Source organism: Stomoxys calcitrans, chromosome 3 (genome assembly GCF_963082655.1).
Source record: "Stomoxys calcitrans chromosome 3, idStoCalc2.1, whole genome shotgun sequence".
Taxonomy (NCBI): domain Eukaryota; kingdom Metazoa; phylum Arthropoda; class Insecta; order Diptera; family Muscidae; genus Stomoxys; species Stomoxys calcitrans.
This window is the reverse complement of record NC_081554.1, coordinates 118,183,858-118,207,420: the sequence shown is the minus strand read 5'-3', so window position 1 is coordinate 118,207,420 and position 23,563 is coordinate 118,183,858. Positions and strand designations below refer to the sequence as shown.

Genomic DNA, 23,563 nt, shown 5'->3' with positions numbered 1-23,563 from the left:
CATCCATGTATGTATGAAAGTTAGTTTGAAGTCGGTTGTAAGTTACTGGCATGAAGATTTTATCGGCATCAACCAAAACGACAATAGACCGACGTTAACAATTTAATTTGAAATTAACTGCAGGTAATCTAGCAACAACACCAGCAACATTCAGTGAAAAAACGCTTAAATCAACAGAAATCTAGAATTGCTAACATTTTGTTCCTCTTGCCTTCCCGCTGAACCGTCTCTAGCTAACTTGGGCAAAACATTCATCCATCAGTTCTAAGATGCCCACTGATATTCTGCGAACTAAGTTTCAGTTGTTCCCTAACATTCGAAGTGTTCACAATTTCATTTGAAACTTTTAGCGCCGTTGCTCGCAAACACCAAAATTAAAGCAGCCAAAGTATAATGCAAAGAACGATAGCAAATTTCGTAAAAATCTTCGTTGTAATTTCGTTAATTTGTCACTATGTAAAAGGTTTGATATTGTTAAAAAAAAATTGTTCCTTATGATTATCGATATGATTGCCATGGAAGTGATTACAAATGCGTTTAGGATATTCGAAGTTTCCTCCCTACACAGAAGGATAAGAGGGTTTTATCAAAAATTAAATTATGGAACGCGAAAGATTTTAACGAATTTAGAAAAAACATGAATGGAGTATATTGTGTGAGCATTAATCGCAAAAACATGAAAAATTGTTTGATCCTCAAACAGTACAAAGAATAAATACAATGTTGTGAAAAATAAGAAACAATAAATTTGTACGTAATTAAAATCGACAATTGTAAGCCACCGTGGTTCGGGGCGAGTAGGTCACACCGGTCCCATTTCATCTTAACGTGCCTGCGATTTGGCCTAGGCCTTATACCCCATTAGCGCAGAGATTAGCACGTCCGCTTATGGGCGTGAACGCTTGGTTCTGAGTCCTGGTGAGGGAACGGAGAAAAATCCTCAGTAGTGGTTATCACCAATTTTGGCGTTATTTGTGTCTGCAGCACGCCGCACAATGTCGTGAGTTTATAGTAAAGTTGGCCAAAAATGGAAGGATGATGAAACTTGGGAAAGATATTTGTTATTATTATAGAAGACTGTGGACCATAAATAGACCATATACAGTGAGACAGAAACCTCTACATATTCCACTGAAAAAACACGTTGTACAAAACGAATTTTTCGAATGAAAAAAATTTTCATGGTTCCCAGCATTATTATAAGTACAAATTTGTGGGGTTTCAATAAATTTTACCCTAACTACATTATTGCCAATTTTCATAACTGCTGCTTATGAAAAATGTATGTATGTAGATATATCTGTGGCACTGTATATCCTATCCGACTTCCCTCAAATTGGAAACAAAGACTTGATTACGGCTACTCGCCAGCAATGCCGAATTCGGGCCAAATCGGATAGTCTTTCTATAGAGCTCTCATATATGTTTTGGCCTATAAAGGACCTATTTTTCAATCGGTATTAAGATATAGCTACCATATAGACCGATCTTACGATTTTGGGTCTCGTGACCATAAAATATATATCGCTGAACAGAAATTATTTTAAGACCTCTCTCCAACCAATCAATGAAAATCCAATCGGGTCATATTTGCGCATAGCCATTAGAGCTCTTTTGACCATTTTTGCTCGATAAACACAAATACGGTCCGATCAAAAAATAACATTTCATTTTTTATACCCACCACCGACAGATGGGGGTATATTCATTTTGTCATTCCGTTTGCAACACATCGAAATATCCATTTTCGACCCTATAAAGTATATATATTCTTGATCAGCGTAAAAATCTAAGACGATCTAGCCATGTCCGTCTGTCTGTCTGTTGAAATCACGCTACAGTCTTTAAAAATAGAGATGTTGAGATGAAACTTTGCACAGATTCTTTTTTTGTTCATAAACAGGTTAGGTTCGAAGATGGGCTAAATCGGACTTCATCTTGATATAGCCCCCTTATAGACCGATCCGCCGATTTGGGGTCTTAAGCCAATAAAAGCCACATTAATTATCCGATTTTGCTGAAATTTGGGACAGTGAGTTGTGTTAGGTCCTTCGATATCCTTCGTTAATTTGGCTCAGATCGGTCCAGATTTGGATATAGCTGCCATATCGACCGATCCTCCGATTAAGGGTCTTAGGCCCATAAAAGCCACATTTATTGTCCGATTTTGCTGAAATTCGGGACAGTGAGTTCTGTTAGGCCCTTCGACATCCTTCGTCAATTTGGCTCGGATCGGTTCAGATTTAGATATAGCTGCCATATATACCGATCCTCCGATTTAGGGTCTTTGGACCCATAAAAGCCACATTTATTATCCGATTTTGCTGAAATTTGGGACAGTTAGTTGTGTTAGGCCCTTCGACATTCTTTGTCAATTTGACCCAGATCGGTCCGGATTTGGATATTGCTGCCATATAGGCCGATCCTCCGATTAAGGGTCTTAGGCCCGTAAAAGCCACATTCATTATCCGATTTTGCTGAAATTTGGGACAGTTAGTTGTGTTAGGCCCTTCAATATCCTTCGCCAATTTGGCCCAGATCGGTCCAGATTTGGATATAGCTGCCATATAGACCGATCCTTCGATTTAGGGTCTTTGGCCCATAAAAGCCACCTTTATTATCCGATTTTGCTGAAACTTGGGACGTGGAGTTGTGTTAGGCCCTTCGACATCCTTCTTCAATTTGGCTCAGATCGGTCCAGATTTGGATATAGCTGGCCCAGATCGGTCCAGATTTGGATGTAGCTGCCATATAGACCGATCTCTCGGTTTTAGGTTTTGGGGCCATAAAAAGCGCATTTATTGTCCGATTTCGCAGCAATTTGGGACAGTGAGTTGTGTAAGGCCCTTCGACATCCTTCTTCAATTTCACTCAAATCGGTGTAGATTTGGATGTAGCTGCCATATAGACCGATCTCTTGATTTAATATTTTGGGCCCATAAAAGGAGTATTTATTATCCAATGTTGCCGAAATTTGGGACAGAGAGTTAAGTTCAGCCCCTCCACATATTTCTGCAATTCGTTCTAGTTCGATCAGGATTTGCATATAGCTGCCTTATAGACCGATATCTCGAGGCGCATGTATAATCCGATTTAACTGCAATTTGACACATTCACTTATGTTAGGCTTTTCGACATCCATATTGTATATGTTTCAGATCGGTTTACTTTTAGATATAGCTACTAAAAGACCAATATTTTGTTATACATAATTGAACAATGACTTGTACTTATTAGTATTTGGTCCAAATGGGATCATATTTCGATATACATTGCTATGGGACATAAGGTATGCAATTTTCACCGGATTTTGATGAAAGGTGGTTTATATATATACCCGAGGTGGTGGGTATCCAAAGTTCGGCCCGACCGAACTTAACGCCTTTTTACTTGTTAACAATTACAAATGACTTTTTTATGGTGATGTGAAAAGTATACTAAAAGCTTTCCTTACTATTGCCTATATTTATTGACTAAACTCCTGTAAATCTGTGCACAGTAGTCTGTGTCAGTCTTAAAATTCATTCGTTTATCAGTGGGTGTATCAATAATGTGAAGCATTTCAAACATGTATCTTCGTTTGTTAATGTTTTCTTACACTAAAATCTTTACATCCTTAAAATTGAGAATGTGTCCAGTAAAAGTACAATGCGAGGCTAGTGTGTTCTTTTGTTCTATTGGTTTGTGTACCATTTTTGATCGGATTTATGTGCCGAAAGTCTGGTTTTTAATTTTGTCCAAGTGGTGCCTACATATGCCATCGGGCATAAGTTTGACTTGTGCCCATCTCATTGTATTTGGTATACAACATTTGACGTTTCGGTCTTTATCTTAGTCTTTGTTTTTCTAAATAAACTACCTACGGTATTCTTACTTTTGAATGCTAGCCTAAAGTTTATTGTTTGTATTTGTGTATTTTTCTTTTACATATTTTATTAGACTAGTTATTGTGTTGTTTTGAAACTCATTTAATTTTAATATATGGCGAATTTTCTTTTCGTTTTCCTTGTGAAATTTTGTGTCGCTTGTTTTAAGAACTCCGTTTATAAAATTTGTTGCCGTATTAATCTTTATTCTCCTGGGACATTTGGAGTGGAAGTTGATAAGTCTTCCTGTAGCCGTATCTTTTTGAAACTAGTTTAATTTGATCTGGTTTTCGTGTCTGCACACCATTGTGTCAAGATATGGTAATTTGTTGTACTTCTCATATTCCATTGTGAATTGTATTTGCTGGTCAAATGCGTTGAGCACTTTGAGTATATTCTCCAGTTCCGTTTTCTCTATGACGCAAAATATGTCGTCCACATATTTCGTCAAGAATCTTGGTTTCATTGTAAGTTTTCTTATCGAACCGTCAAAAATTCGTCCATTAAAACATTCGAAATTATGAGTGATACGTGGGATCCCATTGGCAAACCTTTTCTCTGTTCGTACACTTTACCGTTGTAGGTGAAGTATCTCGAGTCTTGAATGCATAAAGTAAGCATTTCCGAGAATAGGTCCATTGGAATCTTTGTATGTTTCTCCATGGTAGTCCATTTCTCCTTGATTGTTTTTATTGCTAAGTTGACTGGTACGAACACGGAGAAGAAGAACACCGGCGGTGTTCGAAATATTGGAGTTTTCAAAAACCTAAACATCGGTTTTTAATTATTGTTTCATGACCTTGAGCCCAAACAACCAAAAAAAATATGAAAACAAGTAAAAAGGCATTAAGTTCGGCCAGGCCGAACTTTAGATGCCCACCCCCTTTCGCCACAATCCTGTGAAAATTGGATAACTTATACACACAAATTCGGCACGCACATTGAGTGGTCTAATAAATATAAGTCACTGTTGAATTTTGTATTTCAAACTTTAACAAAATCAGACCCTTAATCGGCATATCGGTCTATGTGGCAGCTATATCTAAATATAGTCCGATCTCAACCATATTAAGGTTGTCCGACCATATTAGTCCGATCTCAACCTTAAGAATGTTGGGAGGCTTAAGATAAGTCACACGGACATCGTTAAATCGTCTTAGAATTTTACGACGATCCGAAAGATATATAATTTGTAAGGTCGGAAATTGATATTTCGATGTGTTGCAAACGGAATGACAAAATCCTACGGTGGTGGGTATAATAAACGTTATTTTATTAAATGTTTTCAAAAAGTATTTATTTATTCATTAATAACTATCTCGTCCCCTTCAAAGTTATCCCATCAAATAACTTTTCCAATTATTCCCTTTCTTTCAATCCTCGTAATACTTCTGAAACGCAATTTCTTTGATCCATTTTTTCGAATTGTAAAAAATCTAAGAGCACACCAAAGCACGACTAACCTTTTTACACCTACCACCTTATACGTAAAAATAAAATGTTTGGGAATTTTTTAATGCAAACAAAATAGTTTTATCACGAATTTCTGCTTATATTGTAAGCGTAGAATGTTTCGCTTTAACACATTAAATGTTAGCCATAAACATAGTATTTTTGATGTAACTAACTTTCTTTATTGTAAACACTTAAGTAGCTTCGGCTACGGTAAAAGGACATTACTTTTGTGGTAAAACCAAAAATTCTTTAATTGCAAAAGTACTTCGATAGCCTCAAACGATTATTCGTGCACCGGACTAATAATTATTCTCTTGTGTCTCTTCTACTATAGTGAGAGGGTGAATATTTGATCGTCTAGACCAGTGGTTGGCAAAAATACTCACTCTATTGCACATTACTTTATACGTACGCAAGAAAATAATCTCAAGCAGACTCATAATAATTGCAATTGTATGCTTGTCACTGGTATAGAAACATTCTCATACACAACAATTTGTATACCCTCCACCATAGGATAGGGGTATACTAATTTCGTCATTCTGTTTGTAACACCTCGAAATATGCGTCTGAGACCCCATAAAGTATATATATTCTTGATCGTTATGTAATTTTAAGTCGATCTAGCCATGTCCGTCCGTCGGTTGGAATTGTAAATGGGTCAAATCGGTCCATGTTTTGATATAGCTACCGTACAAACCGATCTTGGGTCTTGATTTCTTAAACCTCTAGTGGGCACAACTCTCGTCCGATTTGACTGAAATTTTGCACGTGGTGTTTTGGTATCACTTCCAACAATTGTGCTAAGTATGGTTCAAATCAGTCCATGTTTTGATATAGCTGCCATATAAACCGATTCTGGGTCTTGATTTCTTGAGCTTCTAGAGGGCGCAATTCTCGTCCGATTTGACTGAAATTTTGCACGTAATGTTTCGGTATTACTTCCAATAACTGTACTAAGTATGGCACAAATCGGTACATAACCTGATTTAGCTGCCATATAAACCTATCTGGGATCTTGACTTCTTGAGCGTCTAGAGGGTGCAATTCTCTTCCGATTTGGAAGAAATTTTGTACAACCGCTTCTCTCATGACCTTCAATATACGTGTCTAATATGGTCTGAATCGATCAATAGCTTGATACAGCTGCCATATAAACCGATCTCCCGATTTTCCTTCTTGAGCCCCTACTGGGCGCAATTCTTATTCGAATGAACTAAAATATTACACAATGACTTCTACAATGTTCAGCATTCAATAGCATAACAGTTCTTATTGAATATTCTTTGTTTACCCAATAGAGATGCCACGCATAGAACTCGACAAATGAGACCCATGGTGGAGGGTATATAAGATTCGGCCCGGCCGAACTTAGCACGGTCTTACTTGTTTTCTTTTCTGTGTTGACTGAACAAAGAGCAGCTCGGACGAGTGCGGATGGTAAATTCGGAAAGTGTAAATTTTTAAAGTTTCGGTACAAAAATGTTCGTTTGTTTAATGACAAAAATTATTAGAGCAACACACAAATGACTGCCAGGTACAAGAAAACACAACAAGTATTTCTAAGGTAAATACATTGTTTGGATATATATACGCGATAAAGAAATTTTCATCACAAAGAAACAACAACAACATTTTTTATTTTATATATAGCATAACGAATACAGCAGATCATAATACAAAACCTAAACCATCGAAATAAATCCAAATATACTCTGAAACAGTTTGAATTACCAACTGAAACCTGCAAATAATTCGTACAAATTTTGAATTTGAATTATTTTACAACATGAAATTGAACTTGGCATCCTTTTCAATATGCAAAAACAGGGGCAAACTTTTCATATATCAATGAGTGCAGTCCGATTCAAGTTTAAGCTCATTGATAAGGGGCCCCTTTTAATTGCCGAGTCCGAATGGCGTCCCGCAGTGCGACACCCCTTGGAAAAAAGTTTTTACATGGCATAGTACCTCACAAATATTGCCAGCATTAGGAGGGGAAACCACCACACCATTCATTTTAAACGTTTAACGCTAAATTATTTTATATGTAAATAAAAACTAGTAGAAACCCCGAATAACATGTTCTATATATCAAGAATCAAAAGTATTGTGAGGGTGAAAATACTTTACATTCGTCCCAAATTCTCGCAGGAATTTATTGCAAAAACAATGTACTTTTATCGTAAACAAAGTCCAACGTTTTTCAGAAAAGCAGTTTATTTGGCGAAAATTTCATTTATGTCAAACTATTTTTTTTTTTTTTTTGGTTGTAGGATGCGTCTAGGTGTATACTAATCTAGTCATTCCGTTTGTACCACCTCGAAATATGGATCTACGACCCCATAAAGTATATATATTCTTGATCGTCTTGAGATTCATGTCCGTCCGTCCGTCCTTCCTCGTGTCCGCCCGTCTGGGTAAATAACGATAGCCTAGAGCTAGCTGCATAAAATTTTGCACGATTCTTCTTATTCCTGCCGTTGGGGATTGCAAATGGGCCACATTGGCTCAGATTTGGATATAGCTCCTATATAACTTGGTTTGACTTCTTGAACTCCTAGAAGCTGCAATTATTAACCGATTGGGCTGAAATTTTGCACATAGTGTTTTGTTACGATTTCCAAGAATCGTGCCAAGTATAGTCTGAATCGGTCTATAACCTGATATAGTTCCCATATGAACCGATCTCCCGATTTGACATCTTGAACCCCTAAAAGCCGTAGTGTTATAGGATTGAGCTGACATTTCGTACGTAGGATTCTGTAATGACTTCCAACAATCGTGACAAGTATGGTCCGAATTGGTGTGTAACCTGATATAGCTCCTATATAAACTGATCTGCTGATTTGACATATCAAGCCCTGGAAGCCTCAATTTTTATCCGGTGGGGCTTAGATTTTGTACATAGTGTTCTGTAACTACAACATCGTACATGGGCCGTACATGAGGTCCAAACCATTTGTATAAACTTTAGCAGAATCCATTGTGGTAGGTTTTTAAAATTCGGCTCGGCCGAACTTAACTCGCTTCTACTTGTTATCTGTCAAAAACAAACTGACACCATGTGTACCTGGTACATTGTACTAACATAACAGAAAACATGTATGTCTGACTTACTTGGCATTATTGGAAGTCAAAACAAAACACTCCGTGCAAAATTTCAGCCATATCGGACAAAAATTGAGGCTTCTAGTGGCTCAAGAATTTAAATCGAAGTACCACTTTATATGGAAGTTATTCAATACCGTCCTTTGATGTTGGATTCAGAAAGATTCATAACATTTGTTAAAGCAGGAAAATGCAGTTTACAAGTTTTAGAATACACTTTCCAAAACTTAAACAAGTAAAACAGTGCTAAGTTCGGCCGCCATTTTAGGCAAACAAAGTAAAGGAAAGGATAAAAGAAAATAATTGCTATGCTATTGAAGCAATATAAAGTTATGGTCAGATTCGGATCATAATGGAATGAATGGTGGACACCATAGTAGAAGTCATTGTGTAAAATTTCAGCCAAATCGATTAGGAATTGTGCCCTTTGGGGCTCAAAAAGCAGTATTAGGCTATAGACCGATTCAGACCATATTTGACGCGTATGTTGAAGGTAATGTTGTACAAAATCTCACCCAAATCATATAATAATTGCGCCCTATAGAGGCTCAAGAAGTCAAGATCCCAGATCGGTTTATATGGTAGCTACATCAGGTTATGTTCCGATTACACCCATATTTAGCGCAGTTGTTGGAAGTTGTGACGGAACACGTCATGCAAAATTTCAGCCAAATCGGATAGGAATTGCGACTTCTAGTGACTCAAGAAGTCAAGATTCAAGATCGGTTTATATCGCAGCTATGTATATGAGGTTATGGACCGATTTGAACCATACTTAGCACAGTTGTTGGAAGTTGTGACGGAACACGTCATGCTAAATTTCAGCCAAATCGGATAGGAATTGCGCCCTCTAGAGGCTCAAGAACTCAAAACTCCAGATCGGTTTATATGACAGCTATATCCGGTTATGGAACGATATTGCCCATTAAGAATCCCAACTTACCTACGCCAATAAAAAGTATGTATGCAAAATTTCAAGCGGCTTGCTTTATTCCTTCGAAAGTTAGCGTGTTTTCGACAGACAGACGGACGGACGGACATGGCTAGATCGACTTAAAATGTCACGACGATTAAGAATATATATATATTCTCTATGGGATCTGAGATGAATATTTTGAGAAGTTACAAACAGAATGATGAAATAAGTATAGCCCTATCCTATGATGGAGGGTATAAAAAACTTAAAAAACTAACAAATAGGGCGAACGCTTTTCAAAATTTCTTTTCATGATCCATACATTTCCACCTACTTAGTACTTTAGTTTAGGATAACTTCAGATGGAGATTTTAATTTTCGTCATTAAACAAGGAAAAAAGCATTGCCAAAAAATATTGAATTTAAAACCCTATATAAATACACAAAACTACTTCACATATTGAAACCAAAATTCACATTTACAGTAATTGGCATGTTCGCTATCAAATTGATCCAAAAATTTACATTCCGAATATGCAGACTTTTGCCATACCCGAAATGTGTAGTTTATTTCTAAACTAATATTTATGGCTATACATAAATGTAAGATAGTATTCAATATGGGACACAGTTATCTGACCGAAAATATGGGTCTAACGTATTTAGACTAGCTGTAATAGATATCTAATTTCACCCGATTTTGAGTAATACTGCAAAAATTTTGTGATTTGTTTATCGATCCCAACGAAATTGGCACGAAAATTTCTGTTGAATTTCATTGAAATAGGTTCAGATTTAGATGTAGCTCCCTTATATATGGCGTTGTATCTAAGTAAGCTATATTTAAATCTGAACTGATTTCTATCATATTCACCAGTAATGGCCTCGATTATACTGCGTTCACTGAACCTGCTGCATTATCCTTACGTTGAACTTTTTCCCAGTCTACCAAACTTTTGAGGTGTATGCAAGTATTGATCTAATCACGCTCATGTAAAGCCAGGGGACTATCATTGGATTCAGGCCCCATTTCGACCTGTCTACATGATACACAACACCTGTGAGCCTTCTCGGTGCGCTCCTGAATGTGACACTTCCAATTCAGATTCGTATACAAGATCACTCGTAAGTAATTGACCTTTTCAGACATCGAAATCGTTCTATTGAGGAAAAATGGTGCGCCAAAGTGGTCCACCTTCTTCCTTGTGAACATGCAGATTTCAGTCTTCTCCGGGTTGACATTGAGACACCTAGGTCTGGCCCAATCGTATGCCTACATAGCTGATTCGGATCCTTACCCTTTAGAAGTATTATAATATCGTCTGCATAGCAGACAGGTTCAAATACCCTTCTCAGTCAGCAATGGGTCATTTATGATGCTCTCCCATAGCAAACGTAATAAAATGTCCTCCCGTGGCATGACCTGTGCCACTTTCTACCTCATATTTAAGTCATGGGACCAGCAATTTATCGACCTGTTCCTTAGCATACAGTTTATATGTCTCTGAGGACCCGGTCAACCCGATACTGGTCTAAGGATTGGATCAGTGTGTCGGTCCCCACATTGTTAAAAGCCCCCTCGATGTCAATGCATACCGCCAGGGTGTACGTTTTGGCATCGAAGGGTTCTCCTTTTTTATGCACAAACTCGTGCTGGGCAGTCTGCACCGACCTTCCCTTAACATAGGCATGCTGTTTGTATTTGAGCATTCCTCCTGATGTTCTACTTTTTATCATGGTATCCACAATATGTTCTATAGTTTTGAGTAGAAAGGATGTAAGGCTTTAGGTCTGTAGGCCTTTGGTGTCGCATAACTTGCCTTGCCGGTCTTGCGTATAAATACCATCCTAACCTCTTGCTAGGCTTTCGGAGTATATGCAAGTCCTAGGCATGCAGTAAAAATAGAGGCCAGTAGTAACGCCGGAAATATGTCATCAGGTCCGAGTGACTTAAATGGTTTGAAGCTCCTCAGGGCTTCCCTTACATTTAATTTTTCTACTAAAGATTTAAATAAATATTTTAAAAACACCACTATTTAAAATTTTTCCATAAAAGTTTAAACTAATATGAAATTTTTATTAAAAATGTGTATGAAAACTTCAAAAATGTTTACTCTATTATCCGGTATGTATGTTGCCAAGCGTACCTTATAATGAGGTCCGACTGTAACACTGAATCAAAAATGTTACAGTGACTGAATCAAAAATGTTAAAACCATTTTGTACGTAAGGTTACTTTTTGTCGCATCATCTAATCTTAAATAAAAACTTATTCAAATATAATACAGGGAAACGATGTGGCATAAAAGTCATCACCCTATTGTACACCCACTCAGCTGGCCAAAAAACACACATATTATTTATCGTTTCTTAATAGGAATTACAGTCAAATTTTTCAAGTGAAATAAAACTTTCCCATCTTTGCAGCACAACAAAATCAAGTAAGTCCGAAACTAGATTTTAATGATGATGACAATAAGGATAACTCAACGATATCAGCCAATAAACAAGGACGATCTGAAGATCGTAACAGCGAAAGAAACAAAGAGGATGACACTGATAAAAACTCCGGAAAATCTGGACCTAAAATCCATGGGGTCAGAGTAACTGTGGATACCGGCGATGGACAGACATCTAAAGGTTAGTTTTGTACGAAAAGGAAACTAGTACATATTATCAACAAACCAATTTCCAATTTTTTTCAAGAATCAAAAGAGAGTGTCGAAATCACCGATTTGGGTAAAAATAAGAAACGCGTTGGCATTCATACGGACATAACCTTCGAAATCACGGCCGGAGGAGATGCCCATGATAACAAAACCAGCAGAGAGCATGATGTCGATGAGAAAGGTTGGTTTGCCTTCGACATTGCGACCCTTTATACATTACTTTATTTTTAGAAGATGCCAGCGTACCTATTTTCAAAGGTAGAGGAGGATCCGGTTCTCATAAGAATCGAAAACCTCTAGACCCCAAATCACAGTGGAACCCCAATTTTTCAGCAGAGCGCAGAAGTTATGATCATTCCGGGCGTGGCCATTATCCCGATTACCAAGAATATTATCCTAGTAACATACCAGTTTATATGGGTTCGGGAGGGAGTGGTCATGGAGGTGGCGGTTCCGTTTATCGCACACCTGATGGCTGGAACAGCTATATACCTCGATCTAATTATTGGACAACCGAACGCGCATATTCTAATGCCTACAAACCTAACGATGTTTCCGGATACCGTGTAAGTCCAAGTTGGAAGCCTTGTTATTGTATAACAAACGACAATGAATACCGAAGGCGTCGTGACAACAGACAACACCAGCAACACCACCATGATCAGCATGATCAAAACGAAGGTGTTGTAAAGCCCACAAGTTCGTTAATTGAGATTATTGATGGAAAATTGGAGAAAAGGTTGTTCAGCAAATAACTGCATTTTGCATATATTTTTATATGTTTTTGTTTCAAATAACCGAAAAAAAACCGGTAACATTGTTAATTGGAAAAGAATAAAATTGATTTCAAGGAAAAATATATGCCACTTGTTGTTGGGGTTATTTGTTGCAGTGGAATATAATATGTTGCATAGTGGGATAAAATAAAAAAAAAAAAAAAACATTCCGTTTGAGAACGGCAAACTTGGAAATTAAATGGTTAGAGGTTAGACCCTAGGTAATCCGGGCATGGTTTATTAGAGAGATTTGGGTACAATGACTTTGCCGCATAGTGTCCACATCCGACTATCCAGTTAAAAGTTATGCTGTATGGAAGTCAAAAAATGTGAAAACAATAAAAATGCATTAAGTTCAGTCAAGCCTTTTACACACACCACCTCGGATATATGTATGTATATGTTAGTCACATTTCGTCATAAACCCAAACAGCTTTGTAGAATTATGTAGCTTTTCTTGCATAAATGCAAGTATTTTGGTTTTGTTACAAAACTGTTTAAAGTTTGCAAAAATAATTGAAAACTTTACTTGTGTCATTGCTTACCGGATATTTATAAAATTTGTTTATTTAGCTGGCAATAGCAAATTTTAGTTTTCATAAGATGAGGCGTACTTAACATATTTTCAAAGAAAATCCTCGAAAATAAATTGCTTACTATTACATACGTCGAACCACCAGCAAACGTTGTTGATATCATTGAACAAATGTGAAAAATATATAGAATTAACTATGCGTTTTCAAATTTTGCTAGCGACAAAATCGTTGTTTAGATTATGTGGGAAAATTTGTATAACATCGAATCGTCAAGCAGAGGATATGTTTTAGTAGATCGCAGTATGGCAGCTTCTCTGCCACTTACAACATCTCACCCCTTAAAAAAGGCGTTCACTGTTCGCTCGAATAAGTATTGTGTTATAGGTCCGTACCTGCGGTTCCTCTCGTGCTACACAGGAATGCTGTCTCAATAACACATGTCATAAGTAGGGTACAACTATCCTGGCTCACGACGGTCTAAGCCCAGCTCACGTTTAATTGAATGGTTGAACAATCCGACATCGAAGGATCAAAAAGCGTCGTCGCTATGGACGCTTGGCAGCCACAAGCAAGTTATCCTTGTGGTAACTTTTCTGAAATCTCTTGTTAAAAACTTCTTGAACCAAAAAGATCGATAAGCCTAGTTTTTGCTGTCCCTGTGTGTACTGAATACCGACATCGAGTCGGAATTAGCCCTTTTGCTCTATGTGTGGTTTCCATTGAATTGGATTACACCTGAGTATTAAGAGTTATACACTCCTAATAAGTACTCGGAAAAAAATGGTCAACCTTGCAACAGTCGTCTTGTATTCAAGGGCCATACTGAAATTCCTCACCGCCTCGCTAATCCTTATCGGGCCTAAATTTCTAATGTCTGCATGCACGGGCATTCAGTCAATACATGCATCCAGTCCTCAGGTCTCCCACAGTCGAAGAAATCAGTCGCGGACAAGTTCCTCTGATGCAAAAATGCATTAAAGGAGCCATGTCTCGTCAGTGTGAAACCCAGACTTAGAACGAAGCCAAAGTACGGACGGTCACGTACAAATGTCTCGTCACGAATAAATTCGTTAGTCTTCCGACCATTCTCACTGTTCGTACGTCTAGTTTTTCACCTGTCATTAAGACCCTCCAAAAGAAAAGACTTGAGCCGCCTAATATCCCCATTTGCCACCTCAAAAGCAGTGAGCCAATCCTAACGCACTAAGCAAATTAACTTTCTCACACTACAGAACAAATATACCAAGTAACCCATTCTCTTTGAAACAGTCACTACCAGATATTTTACGAGCACTCCGTTTCTGATGCTAGCTCCGCCAGATCGAAACGTGAGTGAACGATTCCGCGATAATATGCCCTTCAGCAGCATTGTCACGGTTTTGTCCTCCGCGACGTCAACACGATCGCTTTATTCCCGAACAATGCCCATGGCCAGCTCAACGCGAGTTTCCAGCGCAAGTGTGGAATCTCCTTCAACCTGGAAGAGCAGGTCATCCGCATACGCACTGATTTAAGGACTCAGCGAGACGTCCCAACAGAGGATCCATCAAAACGTTCCACATATATGGAGCACAGATGGACACCTGAGGCCAGCCACGCTGAATATCCTTCCAACGGTATAGCAACAACAACCACGCAAACTCTTCTATCACAGAAGTAAATACACCAGAAAGAAAGTTTCAGACAACCTATTTCGCCCAAACTCGTAAATACACTACGCCATGAAAGCTAATCAAACGCGTCTTTGAAATCGACAACTATGCCAAGGCCATATTCGGCGCTGGTCTTTCTCACACATGGATCCAGGCATCCACAGTGCTCTGTTCGTCCCGAAAGCCGAACTGGTACGGAGATGTACCCTCCTCGTACCTAAATCTCTAAATCTTGGCATTATTATCATCTCTAATCTTGGCACCATTATCATCATCCAAGCACGGGAAGGAGACTGATGCCCCGATACGATCTTGGATTGCTCCTCATACGATCGGGCGATTTCAGAAGGACCATGATTCCGACACATTTCCACGAACGAGGAAATGTTATGGCCTACTTCGACACATCGTGCGAGGACCAAATCGACCTGATGGCTGGAACAGCTATATACCTCGATCTAATTATTGGACAACCGAACGCGCATATTCTAATGCCTACAAACCTAACGATGTTTCCGGATACCGTGTAAGTCCAAGTTGGAAGCCTTGTTATTGTATAACAAACGACAATGAATACCGAAGGCGTCGTGACAACAGACAACACCAGCAACACCACCATGATCAGCATGATCAAAACGAAGGTGTTGTAAAGCCCACAAGTTCGTTAATTGAGATTATTGATGGAAAATTGGAGAAAAGGTTGTTCAGCAAATAACTGCATTTTGCATATATTTTTATATGTTTTTGTTTCAAATAACCGAAAAAAAACCGGTAACATTGTTAATTGGAAAAGAATAAAATTGATTTCAAGGAAAAATATATGCCACTTGTTGTTGGGGTTATTTGTTGCAGTGGAATATAATATGTTGCATAGTGGGATATAAATAAAAAAAAAAAAAAAAACTAGTAAAAAATATTCCGTTTGAGAACGGCAAACTTGGAAATTAAATGGTTAGAGGTTAGACCCTAGGTAATCCGGGCATGGTTTATTAGAGAGATTTGGGTACAATGACTTTGCCGCATAGTGTCCACATCCGACTATCCAGTTAAAAGTTATGCTGTATGGAAGTCAAAAAATGTGAAAACAATAAAAATGCATTAAGTTCAGTCAAGCCTTTTACACACACCACCTCGGATATATGTATGTATATGTTAGTCACATTTCGTCATAAACCCAAACAGCTTTGTAGAATTATGTAGCTTTTCTTGCATAAATGCAAGTATTTTGGTTTTGTTACAAAACTGTTTAAAGGTTGCAAAATTAATTGAAAACTTTACTTGTGTCGTTGCTTACCGGAAATTTATAAAATTTGTTTAATTAGCTGGCAATAGCAAATTTTAGTTTTCATAAGATGAGGCGTACTTAACATCTTTTCCAAGAAAATCCTCGAAAATAAATTGCTTACTATTACATACGTCCAACCACCAGCAAGCGTTGTTGATATCATCGAACAAATGTGAAAAATATATAGAATTAACTATGAGTTTTCAAATTTTGCTAGCGACAAAATCGTTGTTTAGATTATGTGGGAAAATTTGTATAACATCGAATCGTCAAGCAGAGGATTTGTTTTAGTAGATCGCAGTATGGCAGCTTCTCTGCCACTTACAACATCTCACCCCTTAAAAAAGGCGTTCACTGTTCGCTCGTATTGTGTTATAGGTCCGTACCTGCGGTTCCTCTCGTGCTACACAGGAATGCTGTCTCAATAACACATGTCATAAGTAGGGTACAACTCACGTTTAATTGAGTGGTTGAACAATCCGACATCGAAGGATCAAAAAGCGTCGTCGCTATGGACGCTTGGCAGCCACAAGCAAGTTATCCTTGTGGTAACTTTTCTGAAATCTCTTGTTAAAAACTTCTTGAACCAAAAAGATCGATAAGCCTAGTTTTTGCTGTCCCTGTGTGTACTGAATACCGACATCGAGTCGGAATTAACCCTTTTGCTCTATGTGTGGTTTCCATTGAATTGGATTATACCTGAGTATTAAGAGTTATACACTCCTAATAAGTACTCGGAATAAAATGGTCAACCTAGCAACAGTCGTTTTGTATTAAAGGGCCATACTGAAATTCCTCACCGCCTCGCTAATCCTTATCGGGCCTAAATTTCTAATGTCTGCATGCACGGGCATTCAGTCAATACATGCCTCCAGTCCTCAGGTCTCCCACAGTCGAAGAAATCAGTCGCGGACAAGTTCCTCTGATGCAAAAATGCATTAAAGGAGCCATGTCTCGTCAGTGTGAAACCCAGACTTAGACCGAAGCCAAAGTACGGGCGGTCACGTACAAATGTCTCGTCAGGAATAAATTCGTTAGTCTTCCGACCATTCTCACTGTTCGTACGTCTAGTTTTTCACCTGTCATCAAGGCCCTCCAAAAGAAGAGACTTGAGCCGCCTAATATCCCCATTTGCCACCTCAAACGCAGTGAGCCAATCCTAGCGCACTAATGAAATTACCTTTCTCACACTATACAGAACAAAGTAACCCATTCTCTTTGAAACAGTCACTACCAGATATTTTACGAGCACTACGTTTCTGATGCTAGCTCCGCCAGATCGAAACGTGAGTGAACGATTCCGCGATAATATGCCCTTCAGCAGCATTGTCACGGTTTTTTCCTCCGCGACGTCAACACGATCGCTTTATTCCCGCACAATGCCCATGGCCAGCTCAACGCAAGTTTCCAGCGCAAGTGAGGAATCTCCTTCAACCTGGAAGAGCAGCTCATCCGCATACGCACTGATTTAAGGACTCAGCGAGACGTCCCAACAGAGGATCCATCAACGCCGAGGATCATCAAGCCACGCTGAATATCCTTCCAACGGTATAGCTAGCACCAACCACGCAAACTCTTCTATCACAGAAGTAAATACACCAGAAAGAACGTTTCAGACAACCTAAACGCGTCTTTGAAATCGACAACTATGCCAAGACCATATTCGGCGCTCGACTTTCTCACACATGGATCCAGGCATCCACAGTGCTCTGTTCGTCCCGAAAGCCGAACTGGTACGGAGATGTACCCTCCTCGTACCTAAATCTCTAAATCTTGGCGCTATTATCATCTCTAATCTTGGCACCATTATCATCATCCAAGCACGAGAAGGAGACTGATGCCCCGATACGATCTTGGATTGCTCCTCATACGATCGGGCGATTTCAGAAGGACCATGATTCCGACACATTTCCACGTACGAGGAAATGTTATGGCCTACTTCGACACATCGTGCGAGGACCAAATCGACATGAACAGGCATAGCCTTCCAGATGTTTTTATACATCTGTCTACTCATACCATCAATGCCAGGTGACCTCCCGCTTCTAAGCCGGCAGACACTATGCCCGATACGATCTTGGATTGCTCCTCATACGATCGGGAGATTTCAGAAGGACCATGATTCCGACACATTTCCACGTACGAGGAAATGTTATGGCCTACTTCGACACATCGTGCGAGGACCAAATCGACATGAACAGGCATAGCCTTCCAGATGTTTTTATACATCTGTCTACTCATACCATCAATGCCAGGTGACCTCCCGCTTCTAAGCCGGCAGACACTATTTGACCCTTTCCGAACTTGGAGTGGGCGTGATCACCTCCACACTGGAAGCCTGCTCCTTCTCATCCGCAATGGAAAAGAACGTTCCCATTGACACACTAGCACACTCGTTCCAAGAAGTCAACACATTGTCCCTAGCTCTAAAACCACCCAGATCACTCTGACTAGAACCTTGCTGTCCTCCGCGCCGGCACACGAGGCATATCTTACCCCATTGATAATCTCTGTTGTTCTGTACGAATCCCCTAAAGTTAACTTTCATGCTCCTAATCAACGTCCTCAAATTGCTAAGGTAGTTGTTTCGGGGTGAGACAAGATCTGGCTCTTTGGAATCGCATCCTCAGACGTCTGGCGTTCCGCCGACAGATAACCACCGTACATTCAAAGTCGCTGTCATGTAGAATTATCGCAGAGTCACCTCCGCTGTCCGTAAAGACTCGCATTTCTCCCGGCAATCCTACAACACAACCATCCACTACATACGGTTCCTATACTAAGATGATCCAACTTCTGCGTCACCGCTCTGGACCTCTGGCAATTATTTTTATAAAATTTAATCCCCATGATGCGTCCATTATATGCCTGCATAAAACGGACAGGCCGCGGAGATCATCATGCGATCCGCTGGCAACCCCTTGAACACGCAGTTCCTACAACGATGTACACCCAATCCCCAACGCCGACAAACATTAGCCTTTACCCGGCAATCCCGAACCCTATGCCCTCACCTCACACAACTTATCGTCACCCGTGGAGTACACTCCAGGATGACGTTGACAGCATCGCCCTCAGACTTCCACGGTGCACTGGCCAAACGGACAGATCTGCGGAAGAACTCCTCATTTATCGCCTCCTTCATATTCAGGGATTACAGCACTGACATAAACTCATCAGGAGTTATGGTAGCAAGTACTCCACGGCAACTACTTACGGTCCAAGCTTGACGCGAACCTCCACCTCTAACCCGACTTCAGCGAACTTCTCGTTTTCCTTTTTTCGGTCCCTCTCAGCAACCAAGGGTGTGCGGACGTCTCCACCGGCTTCGCAGAAGGGATGGCAGCGACAACAACGGTGGCATCGGAGGCAACAAACGTGCCGGTGACGTGCTTCTTCACACCAGCAGCTGACAAGTGCATTCGATGTGTACCGTCACCCTCTCTGACGAGCTTCCAAGGTAAGGAGCTGCTGCACAAAGTTGTCCCTATTTATTCGGTCCGCATGTGTTGCTGGGTAAGCTTGCAGAATGTGGCATACTGTCTCTTGCCTTCTGCATCCCTCCGTCCGGCAACTCCTCATATTGGGGGATTGGAAGGTATTCCCTTGCCCTGCATGGAGCAATTTGTTCCGGAACTGAATCGACTTTATATAGTCTTCGCCAGTCTAAAATGGGGGTGGCTCGTATATCCACCTACTAGAAACCCTGTGTCCCGTGACCTTAAGCCTCCACAGCCCGAAATATCGTATCTTACTTCTTCACCCTCTCCGCGATTATACCTGGGATCCTCTTGCCAGGAATGGAATAGATCCCTGAGAGTAAGGTTTAAAATGCAGCACGCTCCGTGTAAAGACGCTAATTTTCCGATCCGCCTCCTTTAGTACCTTCCTCGTTACCATCGGTTGTTGTAGGCACTCGGTGTACCTTGGAAGGAGAAAATCCCTTAGGAGGCGTAGTTTACAGGTTGACTTTAGAGAGGGCCGCTTAAATCTCTGCAGGTGCGTGAATAGGAAATGCGACGGGCAGGTGTTCTCACCGAACGGGGTTAATTCTGCGGCCAGATATCTTTTCGCTTGGCCAACGTCCACCTCATATACGGTGGACTCGCCGCATTTGATGTGACCCCCGGCTACCATAATTTTTATACCCTCCACCATAAGATGGGGGGTATACTAATTTCGTCATTCTGATTGTAACTACTCGAAATATTCGTCTGAGACCGCATAAAGTATATATATTCTTGATCTTCGTGAAATTTTATGTCGATCCAGCCATGTCCGTCCGTCCGTCCGTCCGTCTGTCTGTCGAAAGCACGCTAACTTCCGAAGGAGTAAAGCTAGCCGCTTGAAATTTTGCACAAATACTTCTTATTATTGTAGGTCGGTTGGTATTGTAAATGGGCCATATCGGTCCATGTTTTGATATAGCTGCCATATAAACCGATCTTGGGTCTTGACTTCTTGAGCCTCTAGAGTGCGCAATTCTTATCCGATTGGGATGAAATTTTGCACGACGTGTTTTGTTATTATATCCAACAACTGCGCCAAGTATGGTTCAAATCGGTTCATAACCTGATATAGCTGCCATATAAACCGATCTTGGGTCTTGACTTCTTGAGCCTCTAGAGTGCGCAATTCTTATCCGATTGGAATGAAATTTTGCACGACGTGTTTTGTTATAATGTCCAACAACTGTGCCAAGTATGGTTTAAATCGGTTCATAACCTTATATAGCTGTCATATAAACCGATCTGGAGTCTTGACTTCTTGAGCCTCTAGAGGTCGCAATTATTATCCGATTTGCCTGAAATTTTGTACGACGGATTCTCTCATGACCATTAACATACGTGTTTATTATGGTCTGAATCGGTATATAGCCCGATACAGCTCCCATATAAATCGATCTCTCTATTTTACTTCTTGAGCCCACAAAGGGCGCAACTCTTATTCGAATTGGCTGACATTTTACACAGGTCTCCAACATATAATTTAATTGTGGTCCAAACCGGACCATATCTTGATATCGCTCTAATAGCAGAGCAAATCTTTTCTTATATCCTTTTTTTGCCTAAGAAGAGGTGCCGGGAAAAGAACTCGACAAATGCGATCCATGGTGGAGGGTATATAAGATTCGGCCCGGCCGAACTTAGCACGCTTTTACTTGTTTTTCTTACTAGTCACCATGACAAGGCTAATGACATGGTTCTTAGCCGGATTTATAGAAATTGCCCCCTCCCCAACGAATCGCCGTACCACCTTCACCATCCTCAGAGTAATCCGCGGACAGGAGTATGTCGTCGGCGAAGAAAAAACCTTAAGGTTAGCTACGTCGACTTCGGAAAAGCTGTCCAACTTTGCCAGTAACTCGTCCATAACCACATTGAACAACATTAGTGATATGGGTTCCCCTTGTTTCATACCCCTGCAATATTATTGCGCCTCTCAAATTTTGCTCCATGCAGCGAATCAACCGGCCATCCACATTGGCTCTGAGAAGCGCTCGCCTTATACTCTCGTGGGACAAATAGTAAAGGCAAATCGACTGAAACAGCCCTTCACATCCTAGTCGGCTACATAGAGGGTTCTCGCGCCGTCAAGGAGTATACAATGGTAGCATTTCCTTATATTGAAGGTGCTTCCATTAAAGTAGAACCGACGTCAATCATGAAGGAGTTTGGAGTTCCTAGGATCAACTCTACCGTAAGAAAGTTTTTTGATTACTTACTTACCAAAAATGCATTAACAATGTATTATTTTCTCTGGAAGAATAAGGCGTAAAAGTGGTGGCGTATGCTGATGACGTGGCAATTGCGGTTAGGGGAAAGTTTCCCAGGACTTTAAGAGTTACACTTCGGGAAGCTTTACGTGCAACAGCAAAGTGGGCTACCGAAAGTGGTCTAGGTATAAATCCGTGCAAGACAGAAGTAGTTCTTTCAGCAGGTGATACAAGCTGCCAACAGCGGAACCTGTCTTCTTGGGTGGAGAGAATGTTCCATTTACAGAAAGCGCAAAATACATGGGTGTTTTGCTGGACAGAAAATTGAACTTCAAATCCAACATTCTCTTGCAATCCAACATTCCTGCAATAGAGCCATTGGCAAAAGTTGGGGGTGTAGACCGCGTGTCATGCATTGGGTATATACTACAGTTGTTAGATCTATAATGCTATTTGGTGTTGTGGTCTGGTGGACGGCGCTTCAAAAATCCACCTACTGCTCAGTACTTAAACGAATCCAAAGGATGGCTAGCCAAATTGCAGCGACCACTGCCGTGAGGCTAACTGAGCTTTCTTTTTGGTCATGTCGCGACTACGACACTGTATTATCCTTGATACAATATCCGATGCTCCAGATAGTGTGGATTATACCCTACCTGAGCCGCTTTTTGATAAAAAGTACTGTACCATTATATACAATATTATAATAGAAGTTACATAGACTTCTATACGGATGGGCTCAAACTAAACGACCAGGTGGGCTTTGGGGTGTACTCTAAAGATATACAACTGGTCATATCGAAAAGGTTACCCGACCAATGCAGAGTGTATTAAGCTGAGATCCATGCAATTAAGGAAGTGGTGGAATGGCTAGGATATAATGTCATTCCGACGATTGGCATCAAAATCTTCTCAGACAGCCAGGCAGCCATTAAATCCCTGGAGAACATATTTCTGAATACAAAAACCGCCCTCGACTGTGAAAGATCTCTCAGCGAGATGGCTGAACAGTTCAAAATTCACCTGTTCTGGGTGCCGGGCCACAGAGATATGCCAGAGAATTGTAAAGTGGATGAGCTTGCGAGACTAGGAACTACCCAACACATTCCAGGGATACTGGAATCTGTGGATATGCTTCTAGCAACATCTAAGCTAAGTTTTCAGGACCAGGCCCGAAGGACAACGAATGATACATGGTCACAAAAAAGGGGGCTGTGAGCATTCAAAACTATGTGGCCTAATTTAGATTCTAGCTGTCATTGGCTAGAAGTGACGTCTCAGTCATTGTGTCCATCATGACAGGTCACTGTCTAATTGGAAAACATGCTGACAGACTGAAGGTTGCCAGCAACGACTTTTGCAGAAGCTGCGAGGACATCGAAGAAAAAAAGACTATAGAACACCTTCTGTGTATGTGTCCCGCACTAGCAGTCAGACCTTTAACCTAACCTAACGTTAGAATAATAATGTTAAAATCGAAAGGAAAATTAGTATACCTCTATCCCATCGTAATGTGTTCACAAGTTTAAGGTCGATCAATTGGAGCTCACCGTGGCGCAAAGGTTAACATGTCCACCTATG

The 23,563-nt window shown here is 40.2% G+C and overlaps 1 protein-coding gene across 1 annotated transcript; it reads left to right on the top strand.

The window, feature by feature from the left end:
- The first annotated feature begins 306 nt into the window (after positions 1-306).
- LOC106085288 (uncharacterized) lies at positions 307-12,876 on the top strand. Its single transcript, XM_013249475.2, has 4 exons — positions 307-463; positions 11,776-11,988; positions 12,055-12,198; positions 12,249-12,876. Exons 1-4 carry the CDS (start codon positions 394-396, stop codon positions 12,770-12,772), a joined length of 951 nt encoding a protein of 316 aa, XP_013104929.2. The 5' UTR covers positions 307-393; the 3' UTR covers positions 12,773-12,876.
- Positions 12,877-23,563: the final 10,687 nt, after the last annotated feature.